General features: G+C 41.2%; 1 protein-coding gene across 11 annotated transcripts in view; it reads left to right on the top strand.

Moving 5' to 3' along the window:
* The window catches only part of DOCK10 (dedicator of cytokinesis 10), a 142803-nt gene that overhangs the window by 113022 nt on the left and 12844 nt on the right, over positions 1 to 16937 (top strand). For 8 of the 11 annotated variants that reach the window (XM_040073825.2, XM_058421871.1, XM_058421868.1 and 5 more), the window contains 21 exons: positions 56 to 152; positions 735 to 779; positions 1245 to 1420; positions 1548 to 1664; positions 2606 to 2717; positions 3421 to 3542; positions 3628 to 3742; positions 3909 to 3975; positions 4722 to 4769; positions 5402 to 5503; positions 6361 to 6485; positions 6875 to 6987; positions 7705 to 7842; positions 9381 to 9563; positions 10111 to 10221; positions 11609 to 11824; positions 12511 to 12568; positions 12897 to 12995; positions 14533 to 14639; positions 15100 to 15222; positions 16149 to 16262. In XM_040073825.2, coding sequence (XP_039929759.1) covers positions 56 to 152; positions 735 to 779; positions 1245 to 1420; positions 1548 to 1664; positions 2606 to 2717; positions 3421 to 3542; positions 3628 to 3742; positions 3909 to 3975; positions 4722 to 4769; positions 5402 to 5503; positions 6361 to 6485; positions 6875 to 6987; positions 7705 to 7842; positions 9381 to 9563; positions 10111 to 10221; positions 11609 to 11824; positions 12511 to 12568; positions 12897 to 12995; positions 14533 to 14639; positions 15100 to 15222; positions 16149 to 16262 — 2388 coding nt within the window. The remainder of the gene's footprint in view (positions 1 to 55; positions 153 to 734; positions 780 to 1244; positions 1421 to 1547; positions 1665 to 2605; positions 2718 to 3420; positions 3543 to 3627; positions 3743 to 3908; positions 3976 to 4721; positions 4770 to 5401; positions 5504 to 6360; positions 6486 to 6874; positions 6988 to 7704; positions 7843 to 9380; positions 9564 to 10110; positions 10222 to 11608; positions 11825 to 12510; positions 12569 to 12896; positions 12996 to 14532; positions 14640 to 15099; positions 15223 to 16148; positions 16263 to 16937) is intronic. The other 3 variants (XM_058421866.1, XM_058421865.1, XM_058421870.1) reach the window with 3 other exon arrangements.

Below are 16937 nucleotides of genomic sequence, written 5' to 3'. Positions count from 1 at the left end.
TCTGTCTCACCATTTTCCCTGTTTTAATGTGAACTGAACCTGTTGTGATTTTCAGACTTTACACCAGTTCAAATTTGACTTTCTCCAAGAAGTCTGTCACCATGAGCACTTTATCCCTCTATGCCTCCCTATACGATCTTCAAACATTCCAGGTAAGGCTCCCTCAGCAGGATTTCTGTACAACTGTGAATTTTTGGGAGGTTCGAAGAGCAGATAATAAATAACTCTCTCAAGAGCTGCATCTGTACATCAGGCTCAGAAACCCCAAACAATTTTTCAGGCATGATACTTAAGCAGTGTGATAAAAATAATGTCATTTCAGTATGCCTGTAAATAAATGCAACCTCTGGCAGCTCACTTAGGGGGTGGGGGGTGAAAGCTTCTCACTGGAAGTTTTAGCTGGAATTTTTGTGATGACTGATTTACTGAATCAGTAAGGCTTCTGCAGGAGCCTTAGGAGGTGGTGAACTAGGAAAAGATTTCAGCAGGTACAGCAGGGACAGCAGGGAGGGGGAGAAGCTCAAACAATGGGCTCTTCTCTCCTTTTTATCTGTTTTCTCCATCAAAACATGAGTTCAGTTTTGACACTCAGGGCTTTTTCTAACAGTAGAAACTGCTTAGTTCAAATTTGAGTCAATTTTTTTGAAAAGCAAGCAAATATTTTTATTTTTTTTTACAAATAATTAAAATTCGCATTATTTTTGACTGTTTTTGTATGTTTATGAAAAATGAAGACACTGTGACACCTTCAGAATCAGCACAGGAATATCGAACATCAGGTAGGAGCAATACAACTGCATAAGTGAGCGGAATTTTACTTTGATCACTGCCACGTTTGGCAGGCAATGCTTTGTAGCAAATCTTAGACAAAAGTTATTTATCGTTTTCAGAAGTGGAATTGCCCTTGACCTCTGTGTTTTAGAACTCTTCTAGCTTAGGATGTGGCAATAATTTGGACTTTGTGCCTCCAAGAAGTCAATAGTCTAATGAGCAAAAAGTTGAGATTCTCATGTGGGAATGTGTATATAAATCATCTTTTATTATTAAATAGTAAAAACTGCATGATTTCAAGAGATAATAATATTAAACTAGTTCATTCTGAGAATTGAAGGAGGAGAGTGAGGCTGTCAGACCAGGAAATCAAGGTTAACAATGGATTGAACATTTGGAAGATGAAAGCGGGGGAGGGAGGGGAGACATAACCTACACATTAATTTAAACGTTCTTGTCCATTCTATTCCAAGACATTCCAGAGTACACGTTGACTAATGAATTTTGCCGTAAACACTTCCTAATTGGAGTTCTGCTGCGGGAGGTTGGCTTTGCCTTGCAAGAAGACCAGGATATCAGGCACTTGGCTTTGGCTGTGCTTAAAAACTTGATGGCCAAGCATTCGTTTGATGATCGATACGCAGAGCCGGTAAAGAAACTCTTTGTTCTTTTTCATTTGCTTGTTCCTATGGTGCCTAAACATACATGGAACTTCCTTAGCCACTGCTATGTATTTATTTGTTTCCCGAGGATTATGTTGTATCTTTTATTTTTAGGCAAAACAAGCACAAATAGCAAACCTGTATATGCCACTCTATGGAATGCTTTTGGACAATATGCCAAGGATTTACATGAAAGATATGTTCCTCTTCAATCTCAATACTTCCAATCAGGTAATTCATGTGACTTTTTTTTTGGAACACAGATATGATCAAAGTGAGCCATCCTGACCCAGTGGGAAGAGGTCCAAGTTTATGCTGGTCACCAATTAGGTAGCAGAATACAGTTCTGAAATTGCTGATATATTTGCATCTGCAAAGTTTAATTTGGAAGGTCTCAATTTACAGAGCCCTGGGGGTCTGTACTGTCAAGGAACAAGGGGTTTGGAACAGATCCAGGACACTGTTATCCCACGGCTGGAAATTCAGGGTCAGAGATTTGGAGCCCCAGACAATGTGTCCAGTACCTCTGCCACAGGCTGGGGTCTGAGGTCATGTCCTCAGGCAGGAGGCTGGGACACACTGGTGTAGAGGAAACCTCCCACTGCCCACAGAGTCTTTGCAGGATTACTTTGTGTACCCAAAGATGGTACAACTGAGGGACCATAAGCTAGACCAGGAGGCAGAGGGAATGCATACAAGTAACTGAAGGAGGGTAGCGGTACAGAAACATCATAAAACAGCTTTACTGCCACAGAAAATGTCCACAGAAACACAGCTGGAGGAATATGTTTGTTTCATAGAAGATATGCTATAACCATACTGCTTTAAAAGCTCGAAGCCATTTTCTGCAGGGGTTTTGTGTTTTCCAGCAAATGAGCCCACTTCATTTGAGCGTTGCTAATGGCAATTAATGTTCCTTTCCCAGTGCTGTGTCAATGTTTCAGAACCAAACACTAGTTAGAACTGACCAGTTCTTTACAGCTTCCATTGTGAGAGAGTCTCATATTGCAGGTAACTTTTCAGCATATTATGGCAAGCCTTGATTGTTTAAGGCTGTCATGTCCAAACAACTGAAAGTTCTCAAACTCAGCGTCTTAGAAAAGCCTCCAGGGTGTGCTGTCATTATCCAAGTAATATCACCTACTGGAGCTGGTTGTTTCTTTCAAATACAGGGATCCAGGGATGACCTGAGCACGGCCGGAGGGTTTCAGAGCCAGACAGCAATGAAACATGCCAACTCTGTGGACACCTCCTTTTCCAAAGATGTTCTGAACTCTATTGCAGGTACAAACGGCAGATTGAACAGACACATAGGCAGATTTGTGTGTTTCTCAATCCATTGTGCTTTCTGCTTAGAGTTCATGGAGGATATCACTAACTTTTTTATACCATATCCAGGGAAACATGGTATGCAATGTTTCTCTTCCTTTTGGGTGTCTTTGGATTGACTTTCTCTTGTGAAGCTGTTCTACTTCCAATGCTTCACTTACCCTCCTGCTTTGGAATGATGCCAGTATTCTAAGAAATCCCTTTGCCTGAGTTCATTCTTGTATGCTCTTTCTGACTTAAAAATAGTTCCAAGGTTTCTCCTGAAAACTTCCACGGAGGCAGTAGTCATAGTTTTTCCAGGCTTGATAGAAGAGTAGAAACACAACTTAATTAGTTCACTACCACCAAATCCCATTTCAAAATTCAGGGGAATGAATTCAGGCATCTTTCCACTGACTTTTGTGTCTTTAGGTCAGTTCTTACAGAATGGAACAGGCCATTTTAATGCCATGAAAAATGGCAAACTGAATCATTGTACTTCAATTTATCGCACGTTTTCAATACTAAACATACCCATCAATAGCTTTGCTATTGAAAGTTCAGAGCACTTGTCTCAATCCAGCATGTGACACATTTTAATTTCTCCTTTTTTTTTTTGTTGGTTTTTGTATCCATAAATGTTTTCGTTTAGCATGTTTGCTATGACTTTCATTTACAGCCTTTTCATCAATAGCTATCTCTGCAGCAAACCATGCTGACTCCAGAGCTTCCTTAGCAAGTCTTGAATCTAACCCAAGTACCAATGAAAAAAACAGTGAGAGAACTGACACGTGTGAAAAGGTACATGTGCAAATGTTGAAAATGCTTGCTAGAGGTGGGAGTCCATCACTGTACTTAACGAGGCCCTTTGCTGTCACCTCAACAGATCATGAGACCTTTGTCTTTGATTGGGTCAACCCTTCGTTTTGACAAGCTGGATCAAGCTGAAACTAGAAGCCTTCTTATGTGCTTTCTTCACATCATGAAAACCATTTCAGAAGGTAAAAACTGTGCACTCACTACTTAATTTATGTTGCTGTAAAACACCGTGAATACTGAATCCAAGTGAGCATTAAATTAGAATAATTATCAGTGTATTTTACGGGCTTTGGGCTAAGTTTAATTCCCTTCAACAGATACATAATATATTTTAATATCTCCCCTTAGATGCACTGATTTCCTACTGGTTGCGAGCACCCTTCTCAGAAATAACAGACTTTTTCAGCATTTTAGAGTAAGTTTACTTTGTGATTGTTTGGTTTTTGTGTTGAATATTCTAAAGTGCTGGCTGCAAACAGTTCATCTTTGGGTTTGTCCACCTATTGTAATAGTCTGAAATAGCTCTTGTATCTTAAATTATTTTGCTTTAGTCTTCCAAAGTCATAATGAGACATTACTAGTAAGATAAATATCCTTCAGGATGTTGTAATTTCCATGAACAAGGGTCATAATGCTGTGTGTATTCCTCCTAAAAGAGATTTCATATTAGTTTCCCATTTGGTGTTGAGATTCTCTTCTTGCCTTGAGAAAAATATTTAGCTCCTTGAAACTTCCCTGCCATAAGAAAATTCACTTAATGTAGGATGACCTGCTTTTCACATCCCCAGGGTGGTTTGCTCAATCCAGTCTATGCATGACTGCAGAATCCAGCACGTAGTTGGTTTTGGAATTTCCTTACCATCTTGTAGTTGAAATGTGAGTTATTTACCTTCAGCTGGTGAAGAAGCAATGCTTTTGCAGCCAGGTTTTTGCCTTTGCCATCTCACCAGGCAGGAATCTTCAACTGTGGAGAAAGAGAACATGGGTGTGCAAAGTGCTGCCACCCTCATGTGTCCCTAGGCTGGGAACTGCTGCATTCTGTTCTGTTTGCCTACTAGCAGGTGCATATGCCATGGCTCTCATTGAGGCACTAAGATTCAGCATTTTTTTCATAAGTACAAAGCCATTAATAGGCATAAAATGTGTTGTTTTGTTTTTCAGGGTTTGTCTGCAAAATTTCAGATATCTAGGAAAGCGCAATATTGTCAGGTAATTCTGTAGTCACAGAGTCTGTGTTGCAGTATTTACACATTACAGCATTTATTAGACTTAAATGAGATTAACAGGGTATTGAAAGAATCTCTATGTGGAACTGAAGCCAATATATGCTTCACTTTTTATTGAATGCAAATGATGTTTTTGTGATGTTCTGCATATCTAAGTACGTATCTTCTATAAAGCGTGAATTGCATGATGTGATAACCATTTATAATCCAAAATACTAGAGCCATTCTTGACCACATTTCTGTGCATATGCTAAACAAGGGAGCTTTGAACACTGTATTTCCATCCATGTCATGGAAAAAATAATTTCAGTGAGCATAGATAATAGTTTCACAGCAATTAAAAAAAAAAAAAATCTGCCTCCATGAAAAAATGTGAGATCATGTTCAGCTGTGAAATGTGGAGTGCACGCTTTGTCTCAGCTGATGTTTCATTTTTAATTTTATATTACTGCTGTGAACTGGTCTATATGCCATGGAGTGTCAGAATTAAAGGTCACCAGATGAACCAGTCCTTGCTCCACGGCAGGTTTTGTCAGGCCTGCATTTCCTCTTCAGACACATGGCAAAATTGGTGTCACATTTCATAACAGATCAACACTGATTTTCTCTTAACAGGAAAATTGCAGCTGCTTTTAAGTTTGTCCAGGCCACGCAGAATAATGGAACTCTTAAAGGTTCGAACTCCTCTGGCCAGGCATCGGGGCTGCTCTCGCAATGGTAATGGCACACTGAATTCCTGACTCTGTAAACCCCCAGCCTGGGTCGTCATCCTCCACCCTCGTACTCTGTCACAGCATTGACTGAAAAGAGGTTGACAAAATATGTAACAAATTTCAGAGGCCCCAGAGCTTTAAACTGTAAAAAGTTGAGTCTCTTCATCTTGACTTACAAGCTGTTGGTTATGTTCAGGGAGTCATTCTATCCTAGAATTATTTTAATCATGTCAATTTATGAAATTACATTTTTAAAAGAAATAAACAGGAAGAGTATTCTTAAAAGTTACCTGAATTTTGAAACGTTAAATCTTCCTGAATTCTACACTAGGTACAAATATAAAATCCTTTCAAAAATTGTAATAATCATTGGCATTTTAGTTCTAAGCTTCTCGTTATAAATTAATGATGTGTTTGTCAGCATCAAAGAGGATTAAAAGAGTACATGTATTTTTACTGTCATTATCACTTTGTCATCATTTCTTTCACCTCAGAAACTGCATTATTTCATTCTTGAACAGGATAAATTTTTCTTATATTCTGAGTTTAGAGAATTTTTACCTCAGTTTTTCTTCACCCAAAGACAGTTTTCTAAACATCAGCCAGTTATATAAGCTGATGCTTTTTTTATTAGTGCTTAATGGAAGTTTTGTCCCCTGTGATTTCAAGAAATCACAGCACATGTTTGTTTTGTACACCTCACTGACTTTCTTCATCTTTATTTCTCTGAAGAATTTTTCATCATTTTGTTTAATTCAGCCATTGAGAAGTACTGCAGTAACTGACATGGAAAATTCTGAGTAGGCACAGTAATTTATTCTTTTTTTTTCTGTTCCAATGTTCTGTACCTTTCAATTGCAGGATGCATTCTACTTCAAGTCACGATGGCCACAAGCACCACAGATCTCAAACACTGCCAATGATCCGGAGCAAAAATCCATTTTCTAACCCCAAACTCTTGCAGATGATAGACAGCAGCACTGCAAGTAAGTACAGAAATTATTTACTTCCCTCTGGAATCCTGTGGGATTTAGATCAGGCTCTGTACAGACCTTTTCTTGACAGGAGGCTCTTAAAATTATGAGATTGGAGTCATCTACCCCACTTCCCAATTAGGTTTCTTTCCTCCTTTGAGGATGAACTGAAACGGTGAAGGGACATACTCACATCACTGGTGCAGTTGGTGAGAGTTGATTCAAATCTCCTCCCTTTTCATCTCCTATGAGCAGTTTTCTTCAAAATACCACTTTGATTAAAAGTGCAGTTAGGACCCCATCTCTGCTGTGATGAGACTTAAGGACCAGGTTGCAGAATTAAATCATCTTTAACGACACTCAGGGGATTGTTTTTCATCTATCATTTTTTTATGCTGAAGGCACCTCCAATGAAACAGACATTGTACAGTATGTTGACACAGAGGCAAACATTGCTACAGAGGTTTCTCTCACAATCCTCGACCTGTTGTGTCTTTACACTCTGAATCACCAGGTATGTTTTGCTGGTTTTCTTTTCTGCTTGAACTGATGGGATCTGGGGTGAAAGGAAGGCCTGAGAGAGCAGGCACACAGAAAACTTGAAATGTCCAAGACAGCAGGATTGGAAATAACATATGCTAGTCCTTAGTGAACGTCTTGTAGAAGGGAATTGGTTCATAGTACCCAAACTGAATAGAAGGAGGTGGAAGAAGAATGTCCTACGTATCCTGGGTTATGTGCAACCCTGCTCGGAAGTGTCTTGCATCTAGTATTACATCACCTTGTCTGAATCATGCTTAGCCCACTAGATTTCAGGGATTGTCAACGACAGATTTCCAAACTGCTGATTATCTCTGTCTCTGCAAATCAGCAGGTGAATCCTCTGCCTCTTTAAGAACTGCTCAGATTGCTTCAGCAAGCCCTGACAACTTGCTGAAGGTCCCACAGCCACACTACAGCAAGCAGCTCCTTTTGCACTTCAGTGCTCCCTCTCTGCCTCCCTAACCCTTAAACGTAGTGTACACAATCCATGAGTAGTACAGGCATAGCAAAGTGCTTTTCTTGAAAAACTGCAAGAGTCCACAGCAAGCTGGGAAAGCATCATCTGCAGAAATCTTACATTGAAAAAAGCATCTCTCTAGGAGCACTCCGAGGTAATGCCCTGCAGATCCTTCTCCTGTTTATTTGCTTCGATAACCACAATGTCCTGTCTTGTCTGTGAACTTTTCAGAGGCAGCTCCAACAATCTGATTGCCAGAATGTGTTGATGAAGAAAGTCTTTGACACGCACATGCTCTTCTTGCAAATCAACCAGTCAGCAGCAGCTCTCAAACACGTCTTTGCTGCTCTACGGCTGTTTGTAGGCAAGGTAACTCTGGGTTTATTCTGTTGGTCATGCCTAGCAATATGTTACAGCAAGTACAGCTTGGGGACAACTGGACACTTGGCAAGAGTTCTGAACTTAGTCTATTAATACTTGTTCCTGACAAAGATGGTCTGATTTATTGCTGATTAAAAGTAAGATGTTCACAATGACTGAAAAAAACAGTTCTGTTTTGAAACTGAAAAATTTACTAAGAAGGCGAAGGTTTTAATGTAAGTAGATAAGTGATGTCCAGCTCTGTGGTGTATCCATTGCCTTTCCTGCTTTTACCACCTATGGAAGAAAGCTTGAAACCCTAGCGGTCCATGGTCTTTGTGGCAGATACCTGGTTTGCAGAATCCAGCAGTGAATGATTACTGCTGTCCCCAGAGGAACCAGCAGGAGAGTATTCTGTACACTTCACCAAAAGTCCATCCACACTAATACAGTTTTACAAATACCTGGTTTAAAACATAGGAAACAACATGGTTATGTGTCAAACTGTTTCTTTGCTTACATTGCACTTGTGTAAATTGTCATGGGCAATTAGGCACTTGGTGCCAGCAGCAAAAGCTGCACAATTTCCAAGTCACAGACTTAGATGAGATCCTCTGAAAACCAACCAGTATGTAGGACTCAGATAACAACTGCTCTGGAGAAGCAAGAAGAAGCAAGGCTGGCCCCGGTTCCTGAATGTTTCTGTGAAACACGAGTGTGTAGCTGAGTTTACAGCACGTGGCCTCCCTCTGGTTGCTGTTCAGGGGAAAGGAGGAGGAAATCATGCTTCTCCCAGTAGTGCATCTTAAGGACATGGGGGGCGTATGAAGGAAACCATGCACAGGCAGCTTTAAATGACATAGCAGACAGCTGGGAATGGAAGAACTCTATGCAATGGGGAGAATGAATAAATATCCAGAATTTCCCTTCTCATTTTATCCTGTGGCTTTCGGAATTAAATTCTCCCTTCATGGTTCTATGGGAGCAGGGATCTGTTGTGGCTCCTGCAGCAGAACCCTTAATTACTCAGGCAGTAATCAAGATTTGTAGCTATGTGTACATTTCCACCTCTCCTCCCTCAGTCTTCTTTCACATTCACCCTGCTGGTAACAGTGGGTATGGGTTGGAGAGTTTGGATTCCTCTGTTGACTCCTGCACTTCAAACCCTTGACCTCTGGAAGTTCACTGGCCTTGCTCCTCAAAGTATTTTCCTTCTGCTGAACAGTTTTTATAACCATGCAGAACTCCCCCTGCTTTTCCTGGTTAGCTGTCATGCGTTCCTTGCAGATTCCTTGCTGCTGGGCTTGCTGTGTGCCAGCTGCTGTCTGGGCTTCCTAGAGGCCAGTGTTTTCATACAGTGTTTGTATGAAAATCTGAGTATAGTTCTTAATTAATCTTCATTTGCCTGTGAGATTATGTTTAGTTTAAACCCTGGTATGAATAACTGGGGGAGAGTTACTGAAAGGTCAAGAAAAATTGTTAACTCAGAGTAGCTGCACCAAGACCTGACAGTAGTACTGAACATATTCACACATTTTTTCCTATAGTTCCCATCAGCATTCTTCGAAGGACAAGCAGATCTCTGTGGTTCCCTCTGCTATGAAATCCTGAAGTGCTGTAACCATAGGTCACGTTCAACTCAGACAGAAGCGTCTGCTCTTCTTTATTTTTTCATGAGGAAGAATTTTGAATTTAACAAGCAGAAATCGATAGTCAGATCCCATCTCCAGGTAAGTGAAGTGTGAGATCATCAATAGTTAACTGATGTGCATTTGTTTTTATTATTATTACTTTTATGCATTGAAGCAAGGCCATCCTTTTGCAGTCCTCAGACAGGCAATTCTCTGTGGCAGCTTGATTTTCCTGCCAAGTCTGAAGTTGGACTGGATTCTCTGCTGTTCTTGGGCTGCTCAGCTCTGTTCCAGGGAGAGACAACAGCTGTGAATGTATCAGCATTGGCAGATTAATGGCTATTCTTGACTCACATGTTGCTTACAGCAGTTGGAGCACAGCTGATGAGGGAACTAAACAGAATCTGACGGTACAGGAACAGACATGTAAAGTCCAGTAATAACATATTTACACTGCAGAATGTGAGCAGTTACAAAATTTTGAAAGACGACTCACTGTCCTTGTACATGTACATACACCTTCATAAGATGGGTATGAAATTCCACTAGCCTGCTACATCAAGTTATACTAAAATAGGGGTTAAAAACTCTTCTGAAACTCTGATTTCTTTGCTAATTGCATCCTGTGTTTGCTCCCCCTGTGCAGCTCATCAAGGCAGTGAGCCAGCTGATAGCGGATGCGGGGATCGGCGGATCTCGATTTCAACATTCACTCGCAATTATAAATAATTTTGCTAATGGAGACAAGCAGATGAAAGTAAGAAACATTTTTTGTCAATCGTCTTGCAAAAGGTCAACAATTTCACAGGAGCAAGTGTTTCAGTAAATAAAATTGCTGGCTCTATTAGGCAGTGATTTATGCATTCATTCATAGTGTGCCTTTCTCAGGCACTCTGAAGTTCATGAAAATGTTTGTGACTTGGAAGCTTAATAACAGCAAATAATTTTTAAACAAAAAATACTTTTTATTTAAAATTGTATTATTTGTTATTTATTGCTTATTTTCTTCAATTGCCTCATGTCAGAGGTCATGCATTGGGACTAATGGGACACAACTGCAGTTCACAAACAATTTTTAGTCTACAATTGCTCCCTTTCCTCTGTTCAGTACATATGTAGCAAAAACCAGACACAATAGTTCAGTTTTGTAAGACCTTGCTAATTCACTGAAGGTATACCTGGCTCTTAGATGAGTTACCACTGCTATTATAGTCGTTGTCTATACTAAAATTGTTGAAAAATATTCTGGTTTTTAATTTTTACAATTCTTGTCCAAACGTGTCAATGTGCATCGTCAGTTTTATATTTTGGGGGTGTTGTCCTTCTCTGAAAGTGACTTTAGGGTATCTCCACTGAGATTATTATTAAAGTTAGCATAAAAAAATAGGTAGATAGTTAGCAGAAGTAATCTGATGTGTTATCTAATAAGATGTCATTACAATTCTACTTGTTTTTGGAGTCCAGCTTTGATTTCACAGCACTGCAGTCGCACTGCTTCTGTGACTTGCTCATCTCTGTGTGACACAGAGGAGGGAATGTTTTATTTCATGTACTTTTTCTGAATGTTTTGCTTTTAAACAAAGCAAAGGATGGAAATAAGTCTGAAAAGAGATGTGAGATATATTTCACTGCTTATCTAAAAAACTGAAGAGTTGAGCTAAATAGGTTGAGAACAGCTGGTGGGAGTAATATAAGGACTCTGTTTTAATCTAGCACAGTGTGAGAGGGTCAGGAGCCAGACTTGTGCTTTATTCCCATGGTGGAACATGCTGGGAGTGTAGTTAAGCAGGACTATCTATAGCACACGGTGCTGTTGCTCAGAGAAAAGTGTGCAAGGCTCCAGTTCTGGACCCAGTAAGCAATTGAGGAACACCTGTTCCAGTTCCCTGACTTCAGCAGAGCTGCTGGACATGGAGGGTGGAACGGGTGACTGACTTGGGCCATCTTGTGCTTCGACACATCAGGAGAACGCATCCAGGGTTTGTGTGCAATGTGTGCGTGCTCTGCAACTGTGACTGCTCCAAAGCCTGCCCAGCTAGGGAAGGGGATGGAGGTCCTCTGTAAGCAGAGCTTTAGCTTGTTCAGGGGTGCAGCATGTGGCTCTTTGGATGGTTTCAGTGATGCATTTCTTATCTTTCCAAAAGAACGCTAATTTCCCAGCCGAGGTGAAGGATCTGACCAAGCGCATCAGGACAGTTTTGATGGCCACAGCTCAGATGAAGGAGCATGAGAAGGACCCCGAGATGCTGGTGGATCTGCAGTACAGCCTAGCAAATTCCTATGCCAGCACACCTGAGTTACGCAGGACGTGGCTCGAAAGCATGGCCAAGATTCACGCAAGAAATGGAGATTTATCAGAGGTAATGTAAATAAATGAACAGGAAATTTATTTGTCTTAAGGCTGAGCTGTTCTGATGAAAAGGCTTTGGAAGACCAACAACTGTAGTGAGTTAAGAGAATCATACAGTCTTCCATATATTTGAAATCAGAGGAGTGGAGGTTTGAAAACACCTGGAGATGTGGTATGCTTCTCCCAGCTTGCCTGGTCATGAGTACCTGATACATGCTGGAGCAAGAATTGAAACTGTCTGACAGGGAAGCTGAGGGCACGGCACCTCTGCTGCCTACCCCTAACAGGCACAGTAGCTGTGATGTAGAGCAGGTGATGAGCAGTGAGTAGCTCACACAAAGGATTTTCTTCTTCTGCACTATGGCCTAGGAGAGGAGCTTTGCTTGGAATGTGTTGTCATTTTCAGCAAAGACTAAAGGGGTGATGCAAAACTCCACTGCATGACCCAGGGATACCTTCTTTATTAAGTCATCTTAATGGTTTTCTTGAGAAACTCTATGCATTTCCCTAAGACACCTTGTGAAATTTACACTTGAGGTGGATATAATCATTTAATCCTTTATTTTCTTAGATTACTTTTGTCTTCCCTTTTCTGCCTCATGATTTGGCAGTGCTGTAAGTCCATGCTCCTTACCACGTGTATGCTGTGATTCAGGGCACTTTAACATATCCATGTATGTTGTCCTCTCGTTACAGGCTGCTATGTGCTATATTCATATTGCTGCTCTCATTGCAGAGTACCTGAAGAGAAAAGGTAAGATCAACATATTCAAAACCAACCGTGTATCTGAAAATAATTATTGTTAAAAATCATTTTTGGCTATTCTACTTTCCTTCCTTATAAATAAAGTATTCTTAAAGCAGCTTGAATCCTTCCCAAATATTTTCTTTTTAAAATATATCATAAATGCTAGTCTTAGACTGGAACAGTGAAAGTGTGTTTTGTGTAAAGAGGTTTAATTAAATGTTTAGCAAGCTAGTGCTAATAGAGAATGCTTCACTTGTTAGTCTGTTGTTATTAAATATGCATGTATTAACACATACCAGTAGCAGTATACTAATACCATCTTACAATATCATAGGTTACTGGAAAATGGAAAAGATTTGTACCTCACGTATGCTCCTGGAAGATGCTCAAGTCTCTGATAGTAATGTGTTACTAACACCTCACAATGGAGGAAGTGAGTGCTCTGACCGTGCTTGTTTGTGGGTCAGATAACATCATTAGGAGATCAAACTACTGTTTTCCAACTGATCTGGAAAAATATCAACCAAACCCAGAGTGTTCCTAGTGCATGTTGAAGGCTGTCATAGAAAGCAATGTTGGAGACATCATGAGTTCCTTTCCTGATGCTCGTTGGCTGGTTTGATGGATTGCTCAGAATGGCTCTGGTTATGGGCTTTTGCAGCAGGAAAATCCCTCTTGGGTCAACTGGTGTTTAGCATGCAAATCCGTGTCCAATTCCTTGGCTATCCAAAGCTGGGAGGGCAAGGGGGCTGGAATTAATAATATCTGGTCATCCATATGTAATTTAGTATAGTTAAAGGGTTGTTTTTTTAATCTATGATGCTTATTTAAAAAATAAAGTGCAGGATTATATTTTTTAATGCTTCTATGCCAATGGTTATTTATGAAATCAGCAATCTCAGCATGAGATATGTTAGCAATTTCCACAAGGAGCAATTTCCAGGGTCAAGGGCAAATATCTGGGGAAGAGAAAACAGTTTTGGAAATACATTTGGAAGTGTCTGTGGACAAGAAGAAAAAAATACATCCTTTTAGAAGAAAGCTTTCTCTGAAGAGAAATAGTTGTGACACAGTTTAGTAGTGGCAAAAGACTGCCTGAATAAAGATTATAGTAGCTGGACTGGAGAACTTGGATGATTTTAAACCTGTACTTAAACAGTTTTCAAAACTTGAGAGAGAGAATGGGAGGTCTCCATCTCAGTGTGTACGGGTTAGCTTTTTCAATTGAGCCATAGTAGCATTTTAAGTTAAACATGGCCTTGCCATGAGTTTGTCCCTCCCCTGGCAGCTTTACCTTCTCCACTCCAGAGCAGTAGTAAAGCCCTTGCAGGGCAGACCCTTCCTGATCTGTAAAGTGTGACACCTGTGCAAGTTATTTCAGCTGCAACCATGGCACTAAGGCCTCAGCTTAGCAAATACTCAACTCAAGCTCTCTTTTATTCCTTATGAGCCTCCCCATGCTCAGCTGCTGCCCCCAGCCAGAGCTTTCTGGCAGGGGGTCTCTTGGCTGGGGCCCTGGCAGCACAGGAAAGCCGCTGCCAGCATGGCCTGGAGCCCAGCACGGGCACAGCATGCCCTGCAGCCACCAACCCTGGGCTCTGGGACACCTGGGACACCTGACAGGTTCCCCAGGTGTGAATTGTGTCACCTCAGCCTGCAAGGGTCACTCCTGTGCACAAAGGAGCATTTCACACAGAGCTCTGCAGGGGCTGCAGCACTCTCAGCTCAGGAACCAAACTGCCAGGGAGAGGAACAACACTGCATCAGGAAAGTGCTATGGTTCCCCTTTGCCTGGAGAAGTGAATTTATATCATTGAGGAAGATGTGTAATAGTCTCACAGATTCAACCAGCTCCATTTGTGCTTCTCATTGCTTGGGCTCATCAGCCCTGTTTTAATGGCATCTAGTAACTTCTTGGAGTATCTGGTCATTCAGTCATTAATAGCCTTTCTTATGACTTGCACCTCAAGGCTTATTTTCCATGGGATGGCCTGCTTTTCTGAGCATCACCCCCAACATTAAAGAAGAAGGTGCTATGAAGGAAGACTCCGGGATGCAAGATACTCCCTACAATGAGGTCAGCAACATTAACATTTATATACCTGTTCTGTATCAGCAGAGTGTTATTTCCAGTGGAATCCTGTGCATGTTACAACGTGAGTGAACTCAGGCAGTGTTAACAGGCAGGCAGCTTTTGAGTGAAATGTCTCAGCTGTTGTAGTGGTGTGTAGCTAAGGAGAACATAAAGTACCAGAGCTGAAAGTCAGGGCAGGGGGGAAGCCCATGAAGCAAATCCATTCTTCTGCATGAGGTGTAAACTATCCAAGTATTTTCATGTCACTGTTATTTCAGGTTTTTTGTCTAAAGAAGAGCTAGGTCACCAATACCTGATTAAACATTGTGTAATTGCAATAAACCTTAATATAGAAGCTCCAGAATAAAAATGAAGTAGTGGTTATGTGCTTTTGCTGCATTGCTATTAATTAAATGCCACCAGCTGTCAAGTCACTGAACTATTTGCATTTGTGAAATTGCAGAATATTCTCGTGGAACAGCTGGAGTTGTGTGTTGAGTACCTCTGGAAGTCTGAGAGATACGAGCTTATTGCTGAGGTTAACAAGCCTATCATTGCTGTTTTTGAAAAGCAGAGGGACTTTAAAGTAAGTGGGTGTTTGATTTGGGTCTTTTTAACTATCCTAAGGCAGCAGTAAATATCAAATCTTTTTGGGGAAAAATGTGCTTTCTTTAAAAAGAATGTTTTCTTTCTTCCTGACTGCAATTTCTCCCTTTAATGTTTTGTGCTGTGGGAAAATAAAACACTTTGATGTCTTCCCTGCCTCTTTCCAGCATCAATGCAAAAGTAAACGTAAAAAGATTACAAACAAACCTCTTGTCTTAGCCAGTGGATATGATTTTTTACATGGGTTTTAAACCAAGAGCACATTTTCGTTTTATTTAACCTTAGAAAATGCTGATAAATTGTGTGATTTCTTCAAAATTTCAGGGTTTCTTAGTTTCTTATTTAATTGGCAATTTCAATACATAATGGATAGCCAGATGCTAATCTCTTTTACTGATTTTTCTGGGTATAAATTGAAAGAGACAAAGTGCTAGGTAGCAATAAGCTGTATGCTAAGGAAGCCGGTCCTCAGATCTTAACTTGGCTGAAATTTTGGTTCCCTATCTTGAGAAAGTGCTGTTTAGTGGTAACGGTGGAAAGCACATCTTTGTGTGGGGTTGGGAGCTGACTGGAGTTGTTGGCACCTTGTTCTCACCTGCACAAACAGCACTTGGGGGGCCTCTGACCCCTTACTGGGGCAGCAGCACTGTCAGGTGCTGGGATGATTCTCTGTGACCCTGTACACAAAGGCTCCACCGCCACATCTCCTCAGGAGATGACAGAAACCTTGCAATGACTCTTTAGTGACTTTGACGAGGTTAAACTATTCCCTCGGCACCCAGAGCCCTCTTGGCCAAGGTTTGGGAACCCAGTTGAGGCAAGGCTGGGCTGTGCAGAGCTGTGCTGGCGTTTCCCAAGGTGCTGGCATGCCCTCACTGCCCTCCCTCTGCCTGTGTGCCCGTGCAGAGGCTGTCTGACCTGTACTACGACATCCACCGCTCCTACCTGAAGGTTGCCGAAGTGGTGAACTCGGAGAAACGTCTCTTTGGGCGATATTACCGCGTGGCGTTTTATGGGCAGGTGAGTGACTTTGGGTTCTTCTGCCTCCACAGCCGGAGAGTTCAGGACTGTTTGTGATGTAGTCCAGGGAAGCACACGGTAGAGAATCACAGGGTAAATGCTGCCTCGTGGGTCAGACTCCCAGCAGGATTTCAGTCAGCAGAGAGCACTGGGTTGCTTCTGCGTAAACCGCTGCTGTGGATTTAGTGGTGCTTTAGAGAACAGACTTCTGTGTCAGCTTTAGTTCTTGACTTCATAAAGCAAAGCTGAGACTGAGGCAGGGCAGGTTTTTTCAAAATGCAACATAACAGATAAGGCATCTTTGATATATGGCACTCTCCTCTAATAGATCTTAAAGCAGAGCAGTGTGCAGTGGATGCTTTGTTGTGTTTTTCGCTGACTCTGCCTTCTGCTTCCAGGCCACTTCTGACTCTGTGCAATGTACTGTAGAATAGCATTATTCCCTCTGCTGTGCTTCAGCACCCTTGAAGCATTATTTTGTGCTTTCTTCCACCACAAACTAGTGTAGCAATCCAGCATGTTCTTTTAGTCCTGGTTTTGGCAAGCATAAAATTTCCCGTGCTCTAAAATATAAACTGTGTAAACAACAGATTGATGTGAATCATTCTGATTGCTAATTGGATTTTAATGCAGAAATTTGCTCTTTTCTCCTTTTGATCTTATTCAAGGCTGTGG

This window comes from Hirundo rustica, chromosome 10 (assembly GCF_015227805.2).
Source record: "Hirundo rustica isolate bHirRus1 chromosome 10, bHirRus1.pri.v3, whole genome shotgun sequence".
Taxonomy (NCBI): Eukaryota; Metazoa; Chordata; class Aves; order Passeriformes; family Hirundinidae; genus Hirundo; species Hirundo rustica.
This window is presented reverse-complemented; position numbering and strand designations above follow the sequence as displayed.